Raw genomic sequence first — 19,711 nt, 5'->3', positions numbered from 1 at the left:
ATTTTACATCATGCTCAAGCACAGAGTCCAGGTGACTCACCCCAGGTTACCCAGGAAACACCGACTTGCATCAGATATCCCAATAGGCTAAGGTGCTGTTCCAAACACTCATTTACTTTTCTTTTGCCAAAACTTCGATCAAGTTCCCCAATGCCTCCAATTATTTAATCTCAACTCCCCCCATCCATAGCAGTTTATTCCTGCTAAGGAGTCCCTTGCTATCCTGGTTGACCTTTCACATAAAATCTCATGCTCTGACAGTAGAAATCTTTTCCATGTAAATGCAGAATCCGCAGAAGTGAAAAAAAGCTCCAGAACACATGGCAGTGCTTCCCTATCAAAGTAAGGCTGGAAAAGTTCAGACTAACACCTACCCCATCTTCATCCTCAATGATGTCCTTCCCGATAGAGGCCAGAGTTGTCCACTTGCAATTGTTAGTTGCCCGCACAGCACAGCGCTTGTGGGCTTTAAACTTGCACACTAGGGAGGAAGAGATAAATGCAATTAATCCTGCCTCAGGAAGTCTAACGTGGCAGCGTGTATTTGGCTTCAGAAGAAAGCATGGGCACACTCTACCCTTTTTAGCACCACCAAAATGATCAGCTCTAAGTGTTCTGATCTAGCTATTAATTCTTGCCTTGTCATTTTTGCCAGTTGCTTGTACAAAGCTTAGTGACCACCTTGTTAAATTTAACATGATTTACATAGTCACACACTCCTCCATCGTTTTACACAGCGTAGGTGTCACTGCATTCATGTTAGAAACAAAAGCTGTGCCAGGCATTTCTGCTAAGCCAAAGCTGGTAAAGAATAACCTCCTGGCACTCAAACATTAAACAAGGATCTCCTTACAAATACAATTATTCCCATAAATAAGAGTCTTCTTATGAAGATTCTCTCAGATACCTCAGAAGTGTGTATCTGCTCATTGCAGACACAGGACATTAAAAAGGGATGGCAGTATGTGGGTATATGGGCAAAACCAAAAATAAAATGAGGCTGTTCTCCCCAGGCAGAGGATGAGGGCACACTTACCTTCACAGGACAGCCCATGTGACGTGACCCCGGACAGGGCCTCCCGACACACGTTGCAGTACGTTGGCCGGGCATGGGAGCAGGCGTACCAGTTATGCATCCCTGAGAAATGGTCCATGCTGTACTGGGTAGACTGACCATATAAATGTATTACAGCAAGGTGAAAAGCAGAGCAACAAGACTTTTTTTTCTCAGAATACTTGCATGAAGCAGTCAGAAAAAACAAAAACTGAGCACTTTTTCACTAGGAAAGAGCGGGCTACATGCAGTTTATATGCATTAGCTGAAACTCAAGAAGGTCTCTAAGGCAAAAGAGACAACCTGAAGAAGCTACACCTTCGTTACAGCTCTTGTAGCACTTCTCATCCTTGTCTTACTACAAGCGTGTCTAGGGAAATGAACCGGAGAATTTATCTGCTGGAGAATTTATCCCCATTTTTTTGTTGGATTAAATTTTCAGAAAGATCAGTTCCCCAGCCTGGCTCATTGTGTAGCAGAGAAATGCTTGTGCCAGCATAAGGGAGGTATGCATCAGAGTGAGGGAAACACAAGACAGCTTTTTGTGGTGGCACTGCTGGTCTCACTCAGCCCCAGGAAGCAGGTAGATGTATTGAAGCTGGCAGAATATCAAGCAGGCAAGATGTGAATTGGGAGAGGGAGAATAATTGAAAAATGAAAAGACAGTGGGAGGGGAACTTGGCTTCATAACCTTTCCATGCTCTGAAAATTCTCTCTGAATTCCCAAGGGAGCATATACAAAGTCAAACATTCTTTGGAGAATCACTTCAATGTATCTGGGATAAATTTTACAGAAGCTCCTAACACTACTACATATTATAGTGAATAAAATGACTTCTATTAAGTTCACTAGAAGCTGACTCTCAGAACAAGCTGCGATTTAGCAGAGGAAGCACAGAACACAACACATTTTCCTATTACCTCAAAATGTTCACGGTTTTGGACAGTCTTCAGTGCTGCAATCCAATCTTCCATCTCCTTTCTGTTATCAGCACAAAGGATGAGCTTCCGACATGGAGTGATAATCTGAAGAGAGAGAAAATGAGGAGTGGACATGTCAGGGAGAGACAGCAAGAGAATACCTTACCACTAGTGCAGCCTGCTGAAGCTATTTTCAGAGCTGCACAATGGAAGTTATTTGCACCTCTGAACTGTGTTTCTCTTCCATCACAGAACACCTTAATTTCTTCCTAAATGTACAGAACCACCAAGATTTTAGCTGTCATTCCCCATACTGAACTGAGTACAGAAATCTCTTATACCTACTTAACATCACAACACAAATCAAGCACGGAGCAGCAGGAATAATTATGTGCAGACTTGCACAAGTCTTTTTAAAGGACTTACTGTACTTTCAAAATTGGTAAGAACATTAAGACGTTTTGTTAATAGCATAGTACACCAGTTTCTAGCAATTAATGAATCAGATAACATACTCTACAATATCATTCTAAAAATTTGTTTAGTCATGACAATTTGTTTAGTCTCCCTAATGGGGAGGGGAGAAATAAAAAAAAATAAGCATTTTGAACCCTCATGTTTCCTGAGGGCTTGTTCTACATACCTAAAAGATATTCCAACAAATGTTCCCCTATCAGGCTGAAGCTGTGGTGAGTTTACCTCCCTCCAACAATCCTGTCCTCAGTGTGTTTGTACCCTGTTAATTCCCACGCATTAGTTGCCCTGTGTTAAATAAACAATATTTTAACAAACCAGCAGAAGACATGCAGGGTGGCCAAAGTTCCCCTTTGCCCAGGGGGGCACCAGGCCTCTGTGTTCTCTACCATCAAATCCCTCTCCTTCAGTCAGCTGGTGGCAGCAGAGAGAAATAAAAGCTCTGCTTTTCAGAGGACCATGTTCTCAGGGCTGCCCATTCAGCTGGAGTCCACACTTGACTATATATCAACGCTTAATCTTCCTAAGACTTCTTCCCCACAGTGCAGTTACCTCACTGTCTCTTTTTGCACACCTCTATATTGATTTCCATCAAGCTGACTTAAATACTGAAGTGTTTGCAAGATCTGTATTTAAGAAAAGCTGCATTAAGGTAAAGCACTGTTAACAAAAATCAAAGGGTTCCCTTTTATGTCAACTCTAAAAATTTCCAGCAGTCCAGACTCTCCTGCACCCCTCTACATATTGTACATGAAAAAATTTGTCTACATCATCTGCTTTTCAAGCAAATTGTACCTAACATCTGAAAGAATGGATTAAAATAAACTAGGATTGTGTCAATCTCATGAGGCCCAACCATTCAGCCAAAGCTTTGTTAATGAACACTAAAACACCCACACACATCACCCCAATACCTGATATCCTGGTTTTCCAGTCTGTTTCTCACTTCTCTCATCATTGTTCATGACAAAGATTAAAAATAAAAGCCTCTGAAATTGAACACCAAACTTCTAGTTGATGTTGAAGTGCCTCAGAGCATCCGCCAAGAAATGTGGATGTAATGTCAACAAAAAAGACACACCTGGAAAGCTCTGCTTTATTTTAAGGTCTTCAATTTTCAAACTGTATTTCTTTTCATTCACAGACTGCAGATTCCCCTGCAATAACACCACCCTACCCAGAGGCATGACCAATACCTAGAAACCAGTGCTAGAGACACATTAATTAGGCAATGAAAGGAGTTAAATCCCTTTGTAAAGAAAGGACTGGCCATTCATATTAGAAACACAGTTTTAGCATTTGAAGCATTCTATCCTGGACAAAATGACCAGATCTGTATCAACTGTAAGCACACAGAAGTAAATATTTACATTATTTTCAAAATAAAACTTTGTAGAACTCCTTCTCTCTTCCCTCACTTTTCTTTAAACATTTCCAGCTTTGAAAAAATTTATTTCCAAAGAAGGTTATCACAGAAATGTTTCTTCTTCCTAGGGAAAGCAGGAAAGCACTTAGTTAAATGTATTTCCATCAAAAACTCTGTTATGTAAGAATGGATGATCTAGAGAATCTTTTTCCAGAGCATGAAACACTGATGCATACATTAGTGTGAAGTTAGAGAAGAACAAGGAGCATGTCTGAGTCCTGCTAAGAGGAAGCAGTTTTTTCCCTGTAAGTAAAACCAAGGTTAACTAATTTGTTCAGACACCACTGGGCCTCACTTTTTTCCTGATAATAAGGCCAAGAACATCTATAGTTGCATATGTACAACAGTAGCACATATAAAATCCAAACATCCTAGGATGAAGCATCAGAGGACCTTTCATGGCTGTAAAACTAGCCAAATTCTGTAAGGAACCACGAGTTCATTTGAGTCACTGGCATGCTCTGGAGCACTGAGGAAGAACAGCTTCAGAACACTCCTATTCAGTGCTGTCCCTTTTCCTACTTTTCTGCCTTTTTGGGGGGACAGAAGGAAAACAGAATAGTTTTTAATCACACTGGAAGACTAGAAATTTAAAACAGACATTCCTTTGCTAAGAATTAATTTCTGAGGCTACTGACTTCCTGGATAATTGGACAGAACATCCAATATAGAAAGCAACTAATTCCTTCTTAAGTCCTACTGCATCATCTTAAAAATCCCCACATTCAGTGTTAGACAACCCTCTGTTCAAAGAACAAAGCCGAAGTTTATAAGACAAGAGGATAAATAAAGAGATCAAAAGATTTTCATACGTGAATCATCCAGATAAAGAGTCACAGAATTAAAATAAAGAGTCTATTGTGTAACCACACACTGCAAATAAAAATGTAACTCTGCAGGATAAACATATGAAGAGCATTCCCCATTAGTCAGTTCAAAAGCAACATTTGCACTGGGATTTATTGGTATCACCAGAGATGAGAAATAAAAGAATAAACCTCTTTATTTAAAACAACCTCTTTAAAAACCTTGCTCCTAAGGAGAACAAATTGGGACAACTCAGACTTCACTATGAAGGACAGACAAGATTTTAATGTAACTAGTGCAGCAATTATTTGGGGAAATGAAGAAACCATCCAAATCTGTTCTCCTGATCAATATACAGCGGTATTAGAGTTAAACATCTTAACGAGGAATCAGGAATGCAGAAACGTGTTAACAGACCCCTTCCTTTGCAGAGCATTTCAGCAGCTCTGCCGTTCACACACTCCACACCCGCCTCCAGCCCAGCCCGGGTACCTGGCGAGCATCAGCTCCTCGTGCCTGTAGTGGAGCATCAGCTCCTTGTGCCTGTAGTGGAGCCTCAGCCCCTCGTGCCTGTAGTGCAGCAGCTGCCAGCTCCTTCCTGCACAGGCTGCTGGGCAGCACGTGTGCTACCGCAACAACAGAAGCTCTCACTCACACTCCTGCCACTGTTCCCTCCCTCTCCTTGAACCAGCTATTTCAGCTCTAGACATCCCCCTGCTGAAGGATACCGACAAAGGGGCAAGGCTGTTACCTACACTGCGCTCTTCAGGCAAGAGCGATGATCAATTCAACATCTCACACAAAAATAAAATCACTCTTGTCATCTTGTCATCTCAAAAGAAGCCCCACCAATCTTCCCCCTGGAAAGCTGTCCTTTCCCAGCCAGGAGTCCAGGGAGCTCACTCTCAGCTACAGCTGCAATGAGCCAGCACTCTGGAACACAAGGCTTGGTAATCCCTGCTGGTGAACATGGCTACAAATGAGCATGGTCCAGCTATTTTTTATGTTCCGGCTACAGCTTTTGACTAACATCCTGGAACAGTATATTCCACAGGATGACGACGCACTAGGTGAAGCACCACTTCCTTTTATTTGTTCTAAATTTACAAAGCAGTAATGTCATCCACTGACCTCTTGTTCTCATAAGCAGAGAGCACGAAAACAACAATCTGATTGCTTCTCAGTTAGGATGAGGGCTGCCTTACAAGGAGTTAAAAAAAAAAAAAACAACAAAAAGTCTTCCGATTTATTTTTAATCTCACAGATTTTTGGCCTGTTTCGCGATTGGCAGAACTCTGAGCATTCCTGCCCCAAAACAGCTCAGAACTGTATCTAGATATGAGCAATTATGCAAATTAAAACTGCTTGTTCTGCCTAAAAAGTAAATATTAAAAACTTTCTTGATCCTAAATGCTACTGAACTTCTGGGCGTGATTCTTTAGATTTCACTCATCAGTGGAAACTGGATGCCCAGCGCTCACTACATGGTGATATGATTGACATCTAATCCTGACCAGAAAAAAGAGCTCTAGTCCTGGGGGAAAAAAGGCTGCCAATCCCTCTAATCACTCTTGGAGAGCCACAAAACCACATGGAAATGGCAGGAAGGGTTAAAAACATTCCAAATAAGGATAAAGATTAATTATGAACTTCTCACTGCATGTGAAAACCCTGAAATATATTTTGCAAAAATGAGGGTGATAGTCAGGTCCCCAGCAAGTAGTTATGTGCCCTCCATGCGTCATCTCAAATCTATTAGAAAAATTCCCAATTTTCAAGCTTGCCCACTCTAAATCCAAAAAAACCTAAATCTGAAAATAACCATGCCTTCATTGGCTGTCTTGTGCAAACACAGACACTTTTAACACTGAAAATTTAGCTTTATCTCCTCTCTCTCACACACATAGCCCATTCCCTCTTACCAGCTGTTAACCCTCACCTCTCATGTTTGACCCACACTCCTCTGTCCAAAACTAACACCAGTTTACTGACATTTCAAATCTAGCCAGCTAACAAACAACAGAGCCAACCAAAGAAAACTCCTCATTTCATGTTCTAAAAATGGACTAATGTCCCTGGATGTCCTTTCCTGATGAACAGCTGTGAATAATCAGATTCAAAAGGCAGTCCAAAAAAGACTCCTATATTAGACCAAATTTGAAACAGAAATCTGATATACTTCACCCTTTGTTGTACTGAGCAACCTTCCCCTTCCCAACAGCTGGAGCATAAACTTCATCCTCTCGTCTTGCTGCCACCCAAGACAAAATTATCATCTCTGCCCACCTGGGGCATTTTCTGGCTGCCCAGAAACTTCTCAGTAACAAACTGACAGTGTAGCCAAGCATGCCCTGGGACTGTTATCAGAGTACATCTGGTGAGCTCAGTGACCACAAAAGATGGCAAAGCAAGTTAAGACCACAGTGGCCCAATCAAAGAGCTGACAGAAGAAATGCTGTGGGGGGAGATGGGGTGGGGGGACATTGAACATTGCTAAATATAATTTTCCTGATGTGTACATTTCTCAGAATGGCCAAATGTGGGGGTATAAGAACACCTGCTCATTCTGACTGCTTCCTTTTACTCATATCCTGTTCCAATACAGACTTACATTCTGAGATGCTAGCCATAAATCCCTCTAAGAGATCCTGCATTATTCCAAACAGTTGATGACTTGAGTAGAGAGACAACAGGAATTTCTGGAGCTCTAGAGACCTAGAAACTAGGGAAAAAAAAAAAAAGCTGCAAATCTTCAGTTTGATCGCATATGGCAAAGGTAAGGAAACCATCCCCCACCTGTAGCTAACTGCTATACGTCTGCTCTGTATGGTGGAGGATGATCTTGGCATTCTGAGAGCCCAAGATTCAGGAAGAAAAACTGGGTGAGACTGTAATGAGGACACAGCCATTTTTCCACTTCAGCTCCTGTTCCAATGATAGCAGCAGTCAAATGAACACTGGAATACATTTTAACACCTCACCTGTATTCATCAGCAAGGGTCACAAACCAGCAAATCCACTTTGTTTCAAACACAATTACTGAACCCACACAGGCAAAATGGATTAAGTGTGGATTAGCAAATGCTACTCTCCCAGCAAATACACAAAAAAGAAGACTGTGAAAAAGGGAGAAGAAAACACAAACTTGACATTCAAACCAGCCTGTCTCAATTATACCTATTTCTGAAACAAATGGGAGCTCAGCATCAGGCCAGCAAAGCCTTAGGCAGTGAGTCGGTGTGACTTTAGTGGGTCTCTACAGTTTGGAAGACAGCAATAATATGAGTATCAAAGACTCATGAGGGTCGAAGCCTTGCCTTCTTCCACAGACTACAGCCCTATTCTATTTTGCAATTCAGCTTTAACCCTGTTTTGCCAACAAATTCAATCCCATTAACTCACTGCAGAGGTCAGTTAGAGCTCTCTAAAACTGCAGCATTTCTCTTCCTCCAAAACCTGGATGATATGGGAAAGAAAAAGTAGCTTTTTACATAAGACTCGAAAAATGCACCAGTTTTGTGGTTTTTTGTTATGCAAGATCTTAATTTCCTGCTAAAATGACCATCTTCCACCTATGGAAACTCTCATTTCCACCAAATGAAACAAGTCATTACTGGTCTTATAGTTATGCCAAATTCCTTTTCCTTTTTTTTTTTAAACAGCAATAACAGGATTTTCCTCAAAGCCCTAAGTGCCCAAACCTCTGTCCACAGTACTCCGGCTATTTTATCACCCCATGTGGCTGTTTTACCTTCATTTTCAATCTATAAAATCCAGGACAGCTCATTTCTATAGGAAAGCAGGTCCAGCGTGTGTTATGGTTCTCTTTAGGATCATTTTTACGTTATTAGGTTCACATACCTTGCAATCTGTCCCTCCTGAGCCAGGGCAGCAGTGCATCTTCTCTGAGCATTAGCACTGGCACTTATTGCACTATGCTGTGCAGCAGGTCAAGTTCAACTCGTGCTGACCCTCCATCTGGGATTTCTCCCAGTCCCTATCCTCCCCCATGCTGCAACGGGAAACTAGACCAGTCCCAGCGTTATCCCTGGGAAAATTATCATCTCTCATACCAGGGTCACATTCCTACAGGCTTCTGGAAACTGTTCCTAAACAAGGCACATTCCTGTTCTTGGCAATCAGTAAGAGGAGCACAGACAAGAAGAGGATTTTAAGACTTTAACTTAACAGACGTCAAAAGCTAGAGCATGCCACTGGTAGCAGGTGAGAAAAGCAACTATCCTGGTAGTTCAGGCCTGTTAATCCCTAGAGATGTCCAAGGATGAAGCAGTACCCAACAGGAGTGGATAGAGTGGCTGTACCAAGTGCCAAAGAATCCTAGCACAGCTCCATCACCCACACACCCTCCACCTCATGCACCAGATGCACATGCATCCCTTTACCTGTTTTCCAAAGGACACAGTCCTGCCAGGAAGAGTTCCTAAAGAGAACCACTCTGTTCTGTTAGGAAGGTAAAAGATATTTCAGAGAAAGCTTCCTACTCAATCAAACTGAATAAAACCATGAAGAACAGAGGGGCAGGACTGTTCCCCACTGGCAGAGCTGCTGTCTCAGTGGGCTCACACATGGCAGGGCTGGCACACAGTAAATCACAGCAGGGGACAATAAAAGATCCTACCAGTTGTAGGAAAATAACCTATTACTGAGAGTTAATTGTTAGTAGCAGCTCCTCACAGCCCCATAATTTCAGCAGTGTTGAACGGAGGCTGGTAGCTAGCACAAAAGGAAATTAATAGCTTTCAACGGCTTGATGAGCCCAGGAGCCTTCCACACGGGGCCACCAGGCTAAGACAAGTCCTGTTCACGCACCATCACAAGCACCAGAAATAGGGAGGCAGCATTTCTGCAAGTAATGCTAGCAAGCCTCTCCCTGCATGAAAAGGAGCCTTTTCCTTCTAGAGCAGCTTCTATGGGAAGCTGAACATGTTCTCAAATGACCACACATTGTTCTGCCTTTGTGCCCTCACCTGGAAGGGGAGAAGCAGCTGAAATCTGCAGTCTTGCTCAGGAAGGTAGGTAAAACCGCAATTCAGCATGACAGTTACAAAGAGCAAAGAGATTATCAAACAAAAGCTTCCAGTGCTCAGGCACAAGGGCAGACATTATTTCAAAGCTGTAAACTTCCCTCTACGAAAGCAAAAGCTCTTCAGTCTCCTTCACTTTTCAGCTCCCTGTCTATCCTGTCCCACAGTATAACAGTTAAAGCTCAGTCTGACGACTTCTTACAGTAGTTTCATCTCTCTCAAAAACCGCGGCATATTTTTGAGTCACTCTGCAACGTACAGTAACAATCACCAGATCTCTCCACCCACAGCAACTTCTTCCAGACTCTCTAACTCTCCTTCCATGTTTATCTTCTTTTTGGTAGTTTTTCTCCAGTTTTTTTTCCTTCTTTTGTGACAGCAGACTAATAACCAGCTCCCACAGAAGCCTGGATTAAGAGTCCCAAAAATCCTTGACATGAAAAGATTTTAAATGACTATTTTCACTGACTAACAGTGACTCAGAATGGTCTGTTTACCAAAGGGCCTTTTCTCAAGGAGAAAAAACTGAAGTCTGGATTACAAACTACTAAAATAGCAAAGTATTTTGAAACTGCAGCGGTTCTGACAGGAAATGGGGACTGAACTGCACTTAATGAAGGAAGGTGAAAAACCAGCAGAGCAATTCTAGACACAGCAATACACCACTCTACTCATCTTTTCACTTGCTTATAAAGGAAATTCTGACAGCTGCCAATATAAACAGAGTACAAGCACTAGCAAAGAGTGTACAATTCCTGAATGTGTACACACATGGGTGTGGAAAAGACAACAACCCCCAGCGAAAACTGAATTTCCAGCATGTGCTCCAATTTTGCCCAATTTAGAGACAAGAGTTTAAAAGCAAGGAAAAAATAACCATACTCTTCAGAAGTCCCTCTTTTCTAACCTTCCCCTATTCTAAACATTACCAGTGCAATCCATGACTGCATGAGAATTCAGGACACCTGGGACTGGCCGGCGTCACTGTACCTCCAGATCAATCAGTCTTTCTGCCCAGCTGATGCCTTCTCTCTGGGTCCCTTTACCCTCCCCCAGCTGAGGAAGCAGGGGAGGAAAATCCTCTCCCTTGCTAGGAAGCCCAGTGACTCCCTGGAGCATATGTTCAACTCCATTTTCTTCAGAGCACTGAAGCCACACAGGGCAGCTTTAGGAATCTGTGCAAGTGTCAAACCACGCAGATTTTCCTGATCTCTATCAGCTGAAGCTTAAAGTCCAACTATGACTTCCTGCAAACAGCTTGCAACAAAAGTTCTTATATTCTTTCTCCTCACAAAAATAAGTGACATGCTCTTTCTCATGGCCTGTATTTCAAACCGGCACAACCAACCTCTGATCTGGGTTTCTCTTTTTCCAACAGTGCCTTACAGGCACATAGCTCCTGTGCTAGGCAAGAGCAGCAAACCTTCTGTAGCTTCAGCAGCTCTACTTTCCTTCAAAACTGAACTCTTCATAGAAGACTCCACTGCCTTCTCTACTGAAAAGAATATATTTTAATTTAAAAGCACCTACATAAATAATTCAACTTGACACAAAATCATGAACTGGCACAGGCACACAAGCACTTTCACTTCACTGTGAATGAACCGCAAACATCAACAACATACTCTCCCCATCAGGAAGGACTGTTAGTACTTCAATTTTTTTACCCAAGCTCAAGCACTTTGCCCTCTGTTTATAGGAAAGGTTACTAACCCAGAAATTAAAATTCATGCTATTTCTCCACAGCGTCAGTAAGCCCTGGGACAATATAGCAAAAATACACACTCTAGAGGAGGTCAGTAAAGTAAAACTTCACAAAACAAAAACCAGAAACTTTGCTGCTGAATTGAGTCACTACTAAGTAACAAGGTTATAATATGAAAAAATTGTAGCACACCTCAGGCTTCCATACAGCTGGAGAATTACATCCATACTCCTCAGAGATGACTGCACTCTCTCATTCAGGGGCACCAGCAACTCCCTGTTCCTCAGCCTACCAGAACCACTGCTGCCTCCGGTCATGCAAGTGCTGTGCAAGAGAAGGTATTATTCTAACCTGAATACTTCCTCTCTCCTGGGACATTGGTCAGGGTGAATCATCAGTTAATAAATAGTATTTCTTAACTGGGTGCAGCATTTCCAACAGCACCACAGGCACATTTCCCTTTACTCCTCTTCCAGAGAATACATTTACATAAATCCACTCAGGAGAGAACACCTGAACAGTAAGAGCTTGTAGCAAACGTATACCAAAGAACCTGAGCTTCTGATATGTTATGCTGGCACAGGTGCCATGTTTCCCAGTGCTCAATCCAGAAAACTCACACTCCTGCTCTTACCTTTCACGCTCACTCTTCCTCTACACTAGTGTCCAGAGCAGCCTACTCCCTCAGAAAAAAACCTAAACAGATTGTTTGACATGCAAGGATTAGTCTCGTCTGTCTGTGGTCAGTTTCTCTGAGCTACGTACCACTTGCCACAAGCTGATTAGCTGCCTGCTTAAGGAGGAGCTGGGATAAGTTTCCTTCTGACGGCAATGAAGTGGAGAGGCAGGCGCTGACTGCAATAATATGCTGTTTCCTGTCTGCGGCTGAGTTGTGAGGTACTTCCCAACACAAAAGGGTTTACAGGAGCTCAGGAGCTCAAGCTCCACCTCTTCCAGTGAAGAGCCATTAACTATGGAGGAGGGGTCACTAGCATGGCTCCTGGCACTCAAAAACGTGCTCTCAACCAGCTTCCATTTCACCAAAGCATCAGAAAGAAGAAACCAAACGACACAAAATTCCCTCTCCACACAGAGGATATTTCTCCTACAGGATCTCAAAGCTCTGAATCAGATGGAATAAAAAGTAAATGCTGTAATTCATATTATGTGAATGAGGGTGAAAGTCCACACCACAATTTGGTAGCAATAATTGGAAAACATTTACCAAACCACCATATGAGAACCATATTGGGACACAAAACATGTACCTGGGAAGATAATATGTCCTTTCCAGGCCCTCTCCTGATGATGACAGGCGTTTTTGACTAGTATTAAAGAATACTTATCTTTATTCAAATCCTCCACAAAGCAAGAAAGGGTCAATGAACTGATAAGGAATCACTTCTTTAACTGTACCAACTACACTGAAGGCAGCAGGCTAAACTCGGTTGGTGCCTTCTAGAGCAGATTTTCAGCCCACATACCAGTCTGAGGAGGAAGAATTTGTTCACCACACAAGCATTTACAAAACTGGGCCAAAGGAGACAATACAAAGTCTTTTCAAAGACTTTTGAGGGGACAGCTCTGGTAGCAAAGTGTTGACCTGAGCAACAGGCAAGAGAGTGTTTGGTGTCCCCCAGACCTTACAGGTGTCACAGGGGAGAACAGGTATGATGGATGGCTCAGGTCCTTGACACAGGTAAAGCAGATCATTTTGAGACAGAGATCAGTAAAACCTAGGCTTCCCAGTATCATCTTGAGAAAACACTACTTCAGATTAAAGCATGGAACTCATCCTCATTACAGATTTTGTTTTAATGCTCCTCACAGAACTACAAGTTAGTTTATCATGTGGGCACCTTAAATCACGTTACAGCAAAACTGTACTGTCCAAGAAAAAACTGTTCATGGAAAGAGCTAAAGTCTCACTTGGAAGACCCAATGTACCCAGTGTGATCCCAAATCATCAATCAACTTTTTAGAAATCACAGAATGTTTTAAGGGTATGGCTAAGAAAGCACTGCTCAGAAATCAGGGCCAGGCTTTGACCTCACCCATCCCATGCTGCTGATTTTTATTTTGTTAGGAGTACAAAATAGTACACACTGATGGCAAGAGTTCAAGCTAAAAGCTGACTGCTCTCTTTGAAATAAAGGGTCCTGAACTACCAGAACAACACACTTATCATTGCATTTGTGCCACAGCAGATCTTCTCTAAGACCCTGTGCAAGACAGCAACCCTAGAAAAAGGCACTGGGGAGAGATCTATACACCATGTACCAAGGGATCATACATGGAAAGCACCTCTCACAGCCCAGACATCCCAGAAGAATTTACCTTGCAGACAGCTGACTCTCAAGGACAGAGATGGCGGAGATGTGACAGAACCAGCAAATACCACACCTAGAGGCCTAATGAGAGAAGAGAGCTCTGGCATGGGGCTGCTATAGGATTTATTCCCAGAGGCTTCCTGTTAAATACCTCTGCAGCCACACTGCCTGACCTAAAGGAACAAAGCTAAACATAAAGCTTTTTGTTACACATCAGGGAATGGAGCAGTGTAACATTTTTGAGTAAGCTCAAAAATGCCCCATGTCATATGCTTCCAGCCCATTCTATAGCAATCTATACATTAACTCTGGGGAGCAGTCCTGAAAACTGTCCCCATTGCAAACAAGACACACTTACTGAGGAAATCTATGCAAGATCAACCAAGTAAGCTACAGTGGAATTTGTTATTACAGACTTTTTTCAAAAGGAAGAGGTCTGTGTCTTAAAACTCACTTTTCTTGTTCTCCTTCCTGCTGACAGCAAACAAATTACCTGTCAGTCACGTCCTATGCAAAAGGTTTACTAGAAGCTATTTTTTAACCTTACTCCTCTCTCCATGCAGCACAACCTTTGCTGGCTTTATGCTCTGGTTTTCTCCTCTCAAGAGCCTGCCCATGCTCCTAAATGCACTTTCAACAGTGCTCTTCTGACTGATCAGCCCTTATTACCTCTTTGTTTTGGATAAACATTGCTCCTCCAAGTGGTTTATCTGATGTGTTTGCTGCTTGCCTTTATGTCAGGAACTTAGGGGTGTCATTCAGGCAACCTGACCTGCAGAATCTATACATTAGGCAGCACAGGACAGAGGCTGAGTTTTCTCAGAAAGAAACCATTCTTTTATAAATCCACAAGTACCAGTCTCCACTGAAGAAAACAGAAAACCAAAAATAAAACCAGAACATCTAAAACTCTGATTACAACACCAAATGCTACATATTTTTAGTTAAGGAGAAAAACCTCAAATCATATAACACACTGATTTGAAACAGAGAAAAAAAATGCATCAAAGAACTCTGAGTTTTAGAAAGGAAGATACAGAGGGGAAGCAGAGTGGTCTCAAAGAAAACCAACATAAAACTGCATGACTGCAAGGAATCCAAAGCACTGACAGCAATGATGTAACAAGAGCAAACCACAGCAGGACTAGGCCGCCTTCTGATTTCCTAAGTGGTTTTAAACTTCAAGGTAAACGAGTCAAGCGCCTCTATAAGCCACGACAGAAAGAGCAGATAGAAATAGGGAGGAAACATGCTTTTCTTGAATTCACCTAAGCACCATGATACACTGTTCAGCTGGAGACCGTGCAAACTGTACCCGCTTGAATTTCAAGGTAACCCTTCACCTTTTATCAGCTATGGAAGGCAGGGACTGGCAGAGCCTGATACAAGAGTCTTGGAAATAACTCTTCACCGATTGACTCGGATGGGGTAATCTGAGAGAGCAAATACACTACTCCCTCATGTCCCTAATGCAGTCTTCCTGATGGATATTAGATCTCTCCCAACTGCAACAGTAAGCAGCACAGTAACAGTACACTTACCCAAAAAATCAGTCTTTATTTATATCTGAGAAAACTGAAGCAAGATCCAGGATAAAATGCTTTATTAACAGATAAATAACATCACAGTCTTGAAAACATATTCCCTACTCAAATCACTGCACAAACCTTCTCTCTATACTCTCACATTGACACCTGATATCAATATTTACTTACCATACCCTGATGTGCCTCCTACCTGTCCAACTATGGATATAGAAAGTGTTTTCAAGCTTTGGAAGGTGTTGGGGTTTTATCTGAACGCAGGCACTGCAAAGCTAAAACCTACAGCTAGAAACAGAAATGCCCTTTGGCAGACGTTTAAAGCAGCAGATCACTCCTGCTGCAGCACAAGGCACACTGCTCAGTGTTGGTCGCCACCTGCAGGACCAGAAGGCATTCTTCCCTCCACCTGGATTGCTCCCTCCTTCGCCTTACATTAGAGCAACACCTCCTTTCCCCAGGCCTTCCTTCTCCTCTGAACCAACCCACTCAGCAGCTGTGTGGAGGTTTGCTGCTGTTCATCAGCTCAACACTCACCCTGCAGGGCTGATGCTAATGGCTTTTTTTTCTGCACACCAGGTGCTCCAAACTGGAGCTTGCAGAACACTTGCACCTTAGAAATACAATCATTTTTCCTCCTAGTTCCTGAGCCTGGAGAAAATGAAGCAGGGACACCACCACTTTTCCAGACTGCAACTACTTAGCACACATTCCACATCTGATGAGTATCCTGAACCAATCCCACAGTTATTTCTGTGCTATTTCTTTCTGTTCCTCCTTTTGCTTTCCCACTATATATAGCAGGCATATATAAACACACACACAGACACGCACAAATAAAGTCGGGCAAAGAAGTTTACATATTTTAATGCCTATGGGAAAAACTAAATTCCTTTAAGCAAGATTTCCAGCATAAACATGAACATCACCTCTAACTCCCTCAGCAGAACAGATTTTTCTGTCCCACTGTGCAAACAGGGTCTTTCAAACCCTCCTATCTTACAGGGAAGAAAATCCCTGAATGGGAAGTCTTAGCACAATACATAGTAACCGAAGGTATTTCCCTGAGGTAACTTCCCATAAGTACAAATATGAGTTATCATATTTTAAAGCAAAGTAAGTTTATTGTTTATATTTCATGAAAGATGCTGTGAAGATTGTTCAGGTGTTTTTCAACTCTGCAAAAGAGATGGGATGTGGGGAAAAGATGGAAGACAAACAGAAAATAATGCAAAAAGTCCTACCGTGAAGCTGTTGTTGACATTCTTTGTGCTGGATTCTGCAACACTGGCATCTGTCAGATCTACCTCATCAAAAATAATGGACTGTAAAGAAAAAATTCAAAATCTCAATAAATTATTGAATCCAATGTACAGGCAGCAGACTCAAAGGGAGTCTGCCTAGCATGTTCCATATCACAGCCTTTTATGACTCAAAGGAAAGACACAGCACCAACAACATCAAGGACCTGGAAGTATAGCTCCATACACTGGAGATCATTCTGGCCTGTCTTCAGACATTGAATACAATCACTTTTTTTTAATGAAAGGATTATTTAAAAAGAACACCAAGTAACTGTAGGTTTTGTTCTTGTGAAAGGAGACAGTTTTATATTTAGTTGACTATCAGCATACTAAACCAGAGGCACAGCTCTGATTTGATAAATTCTAGCCTCGCTTGGCTACCGCACCTTCTCTTTTCATTTGTATTCTCTTCCTTCTATTGATTTAGAGTCCATTCCCTACTAACATGCACCAAAGGGAGAAAAAATGTGGAAAAATCAGTATTACAGGTCCATGTGATGCTTCACTTCAAAACCAAGGATTTCCCAGTATGAGGCAAAACACAGGGATCTTGCAGTAGCTACAAAGCCTGAAGACCAGTGCCTAAAGAGCTCTTTTCTCTGCTGAAGGCTGCCTCCCCATTGACATCCATCTGCCTCCAAAGCCCCTCTACTGACTTCCTTCCTTGGCCTCACAGGTACTGTCATGACCTTACCTTAGCAGTTTTTGCATAGTAGAGTGTTCGTCCTCGCAGCTTAAAGTATCGTCTCTTCCAGCGCTGGAAGGAGCTGGTCTGTTTCATTAGCATCCCCTCTTTTATGACAGTCTACAAAAGCATCAGAGGAGAGCAGTGAAGCATAGGTTTTACTGACAGGCACGTTTTCTGCTTCCCCAGCACACACCCGAAGGAAACACTGGAGCTGGAGACCAATAACCTCAGTGCCCTCTGCTGGAAGCGTTTCACAGACTCATTCAGCAAAACCAAGCAGCCTTCACAAGATAAAACTCTCATGAACAAACAACCCACACTGTGGTGAGGTTTTACCCTTGTCTCCAGTGCTATCACGATACCAAAGAAGATAAATAACTTAAAACTGAATGAGTATTTCAAATCTAACAGTGATTTGGGGAGTGTAACAGTTAAACTCACCGAGGTCAGATTTCAGTCACAGGTAATTGCACCTTTCATTTAATTGGCATCTGATTACTAGCAAAAACACACCCAGGATATCTGTCTCTACCTCCAGCTGTGCCTTGCAACCTGCATCTACCTGACACAGAGGTGCCAAGCTGCAAGCCCAGAGGGTTAAGAGTGAAACCAAAGCAAAGAAGGAGCTACATCCAACATCAGCATTTGGTATTCTTCAGATAGTCTTGGCCCTGCTTCGGTACTCTCTGGCCAGCTGCCATTTCCCAGGGCTGTAGTGCCAAAACTGTCTATGCACACTAACTTTTTTCTTTAACTGCTTTATAACTACCCTGACATACCAGCATACACAGGCTCATATGCTCATTCATATACTGTGCATATGTGAGGTATGGATTTAATACACATGTATTTCATTCAGGTTTTAATAGCAACAGCTACATGAAAATAATCTCAAAAACTGCAGCTCAGAGAGACAAAAGGCAAAAAAGTCAGGGCTGAATGTCCAATCCCAAATTCCTGACTGTAAATACTGCCTAGGAGCTACAAGCAGTGCTATGTCATGCCTTGGTACCTCAAGAAACCTACTTCTCTCCCCACAAGAGTCGCAGGAACCTACTTCTTGCTGAGAGCCCAACGCGACAAATACCCAGTTAAACACAGGACACAAATGGTCTGACAACCTTGTAAGACAGGTTATTCTGTATCCTGGTGCCAGGAAAATGACATAGCTTTAACATACCAGAGGTCTCAGTGGAATTCAGGTTTGTAACAGTCAGGTCCTGATAAGTATCAATGAACCAAATGAACACCACCAGGCTACTACAGCACACAAAACAAATACTCTTACTGATCCACAGGGTTTAGTTCATTTTAGAACTCCTTTCCAGGGCATTAAACTTGCTTTTAAAATGCTATATATATTTCTAATGTGTGCCTTTAGTTTTTGGAACAGCTGCAGATTTTGATACATTCCACATACACTGGCCCTTGCCAAGCTCAAAGCTTCCTCAGAAACCACTTCGAAAAAAATGCTGACTATAAGGAGAAACATCCGTCTGACAATATATGCTTCTCTTTTGCTAGACTGAGCTATCCTCAAACTGGCCTGAGAGATCACAGGGTCTGGACCACCATGGTGAAGCCTCTACTCACAAGTCAGCTGGGAAAGAGCAGGCTGCACATTCCACCATATCCTAAAGAGAGCTGTCAGATATAGAATCTTCCTCCACTGTGTTGGAAAATAGAAAAGGGGGAGAGCTCCCCTGTCTCCTGGAACAACAGCATCTACCTCAGATGCTGGACCCTGGCCAGCTCCAAGATTAGCAAACCCCAAGCCTCAACGCTTCCCAGTGGTCTGTTTCACAAAGCCACCTGCACAGTGGAAGAAGTACCTGCCAGTGCTCAGCCAAACACCAACTCAAGTGTGCCTGAAGCAGGCACACCAGGAATTGCCAAACTCCATAGAACCTCCAGCAGAATGAAAAAACAAAAACACACAACTGAGGATTAAGCTCCTACAAAAAATGGCTGTTTCCCACACCAGCTCCCCACAGCTCTGAAGCAGCCACTGAAAGGCATCCTGGCACTCGTTTTCACAGGACACAGCAGTAGGAATACACTCTACAAAGCCATAAAGCATCTAGGACTGGCTTTAGGATCTAGAAGTTGAACACACCATAGCAAAACCCAGAAACAAAATGTTAAACCACCTTTGAGTTGGTGTTACATAAATAATCCAAAATTCAGACATCATCTTAGCTGAAGCTTCAGCATAAGAGTGCAAAGACTGACCAAACCAAACAACATCCCTCGCTGAAACAACCCTGCAGGCAAGGCCAGAGCTGAAGGCACTCATCTGGAGCCCAGAAAGATGCATTCATGCTCCTACTCTGCCATGGACTTTATATGAGCACCCAATAAAGCAGTTTTCACTCTGTGTGTCTCCATCCCCCATCTGTCAACAAACAGCACTTGC

At 42.6% G+C, this 19,711-nt stretch overlaps 1 protein-coding gene across 1 annotated transcript in view; it reads right to left on the bottom strand.

The window, feature by feature from the left end:
• Nucleotides 1-19,711, bottom strand: part of DGKD (diacylglycerol kinase delta) — a gene marked incomplete at its 5' end in the record, with an annotated part of 57,138 nt that overhangs the window by 24,314 nt on the left and 13,113 nt on the right. Inside the window, 5 exons of the mRNA XM_084212687.1 lie at nt 375-481; nt 1,037-1,169; nt 1,976-2,080; nt 16,548-16,628; nt 17,302-17,412. Coding sequence (XP_084068813.1) covers nt 375-481; nt 1,037-1,169; nt 1,976-2,080; nt 16,548-16,628; nt 17,302-17,412 — 537 coding nt within the window. The remainder of the gene's footprint in view (nt 1-374; nt 482-1,036; nt 1,170-1,975; nt 2,081-16,547; nt 16,629-17,301; nt 17,413-19,711) is intronic.

Source organism: Fringilla coelebs (genome assembly GCF_963513975.1).
Source record: "Fringilla coelebs genome assembly, chromosome: 10".
Lineage (NCBI taxonomy): Eukaryota > Metazoa > Chordata > Aves > Passeriformes > Fringillidae > Fringilla > Fringilla coelebs.
Note: the sequence above shows the minus strand (reverse complement) of the source record. Positions and strands in the feature narration are given on the sequence as shown.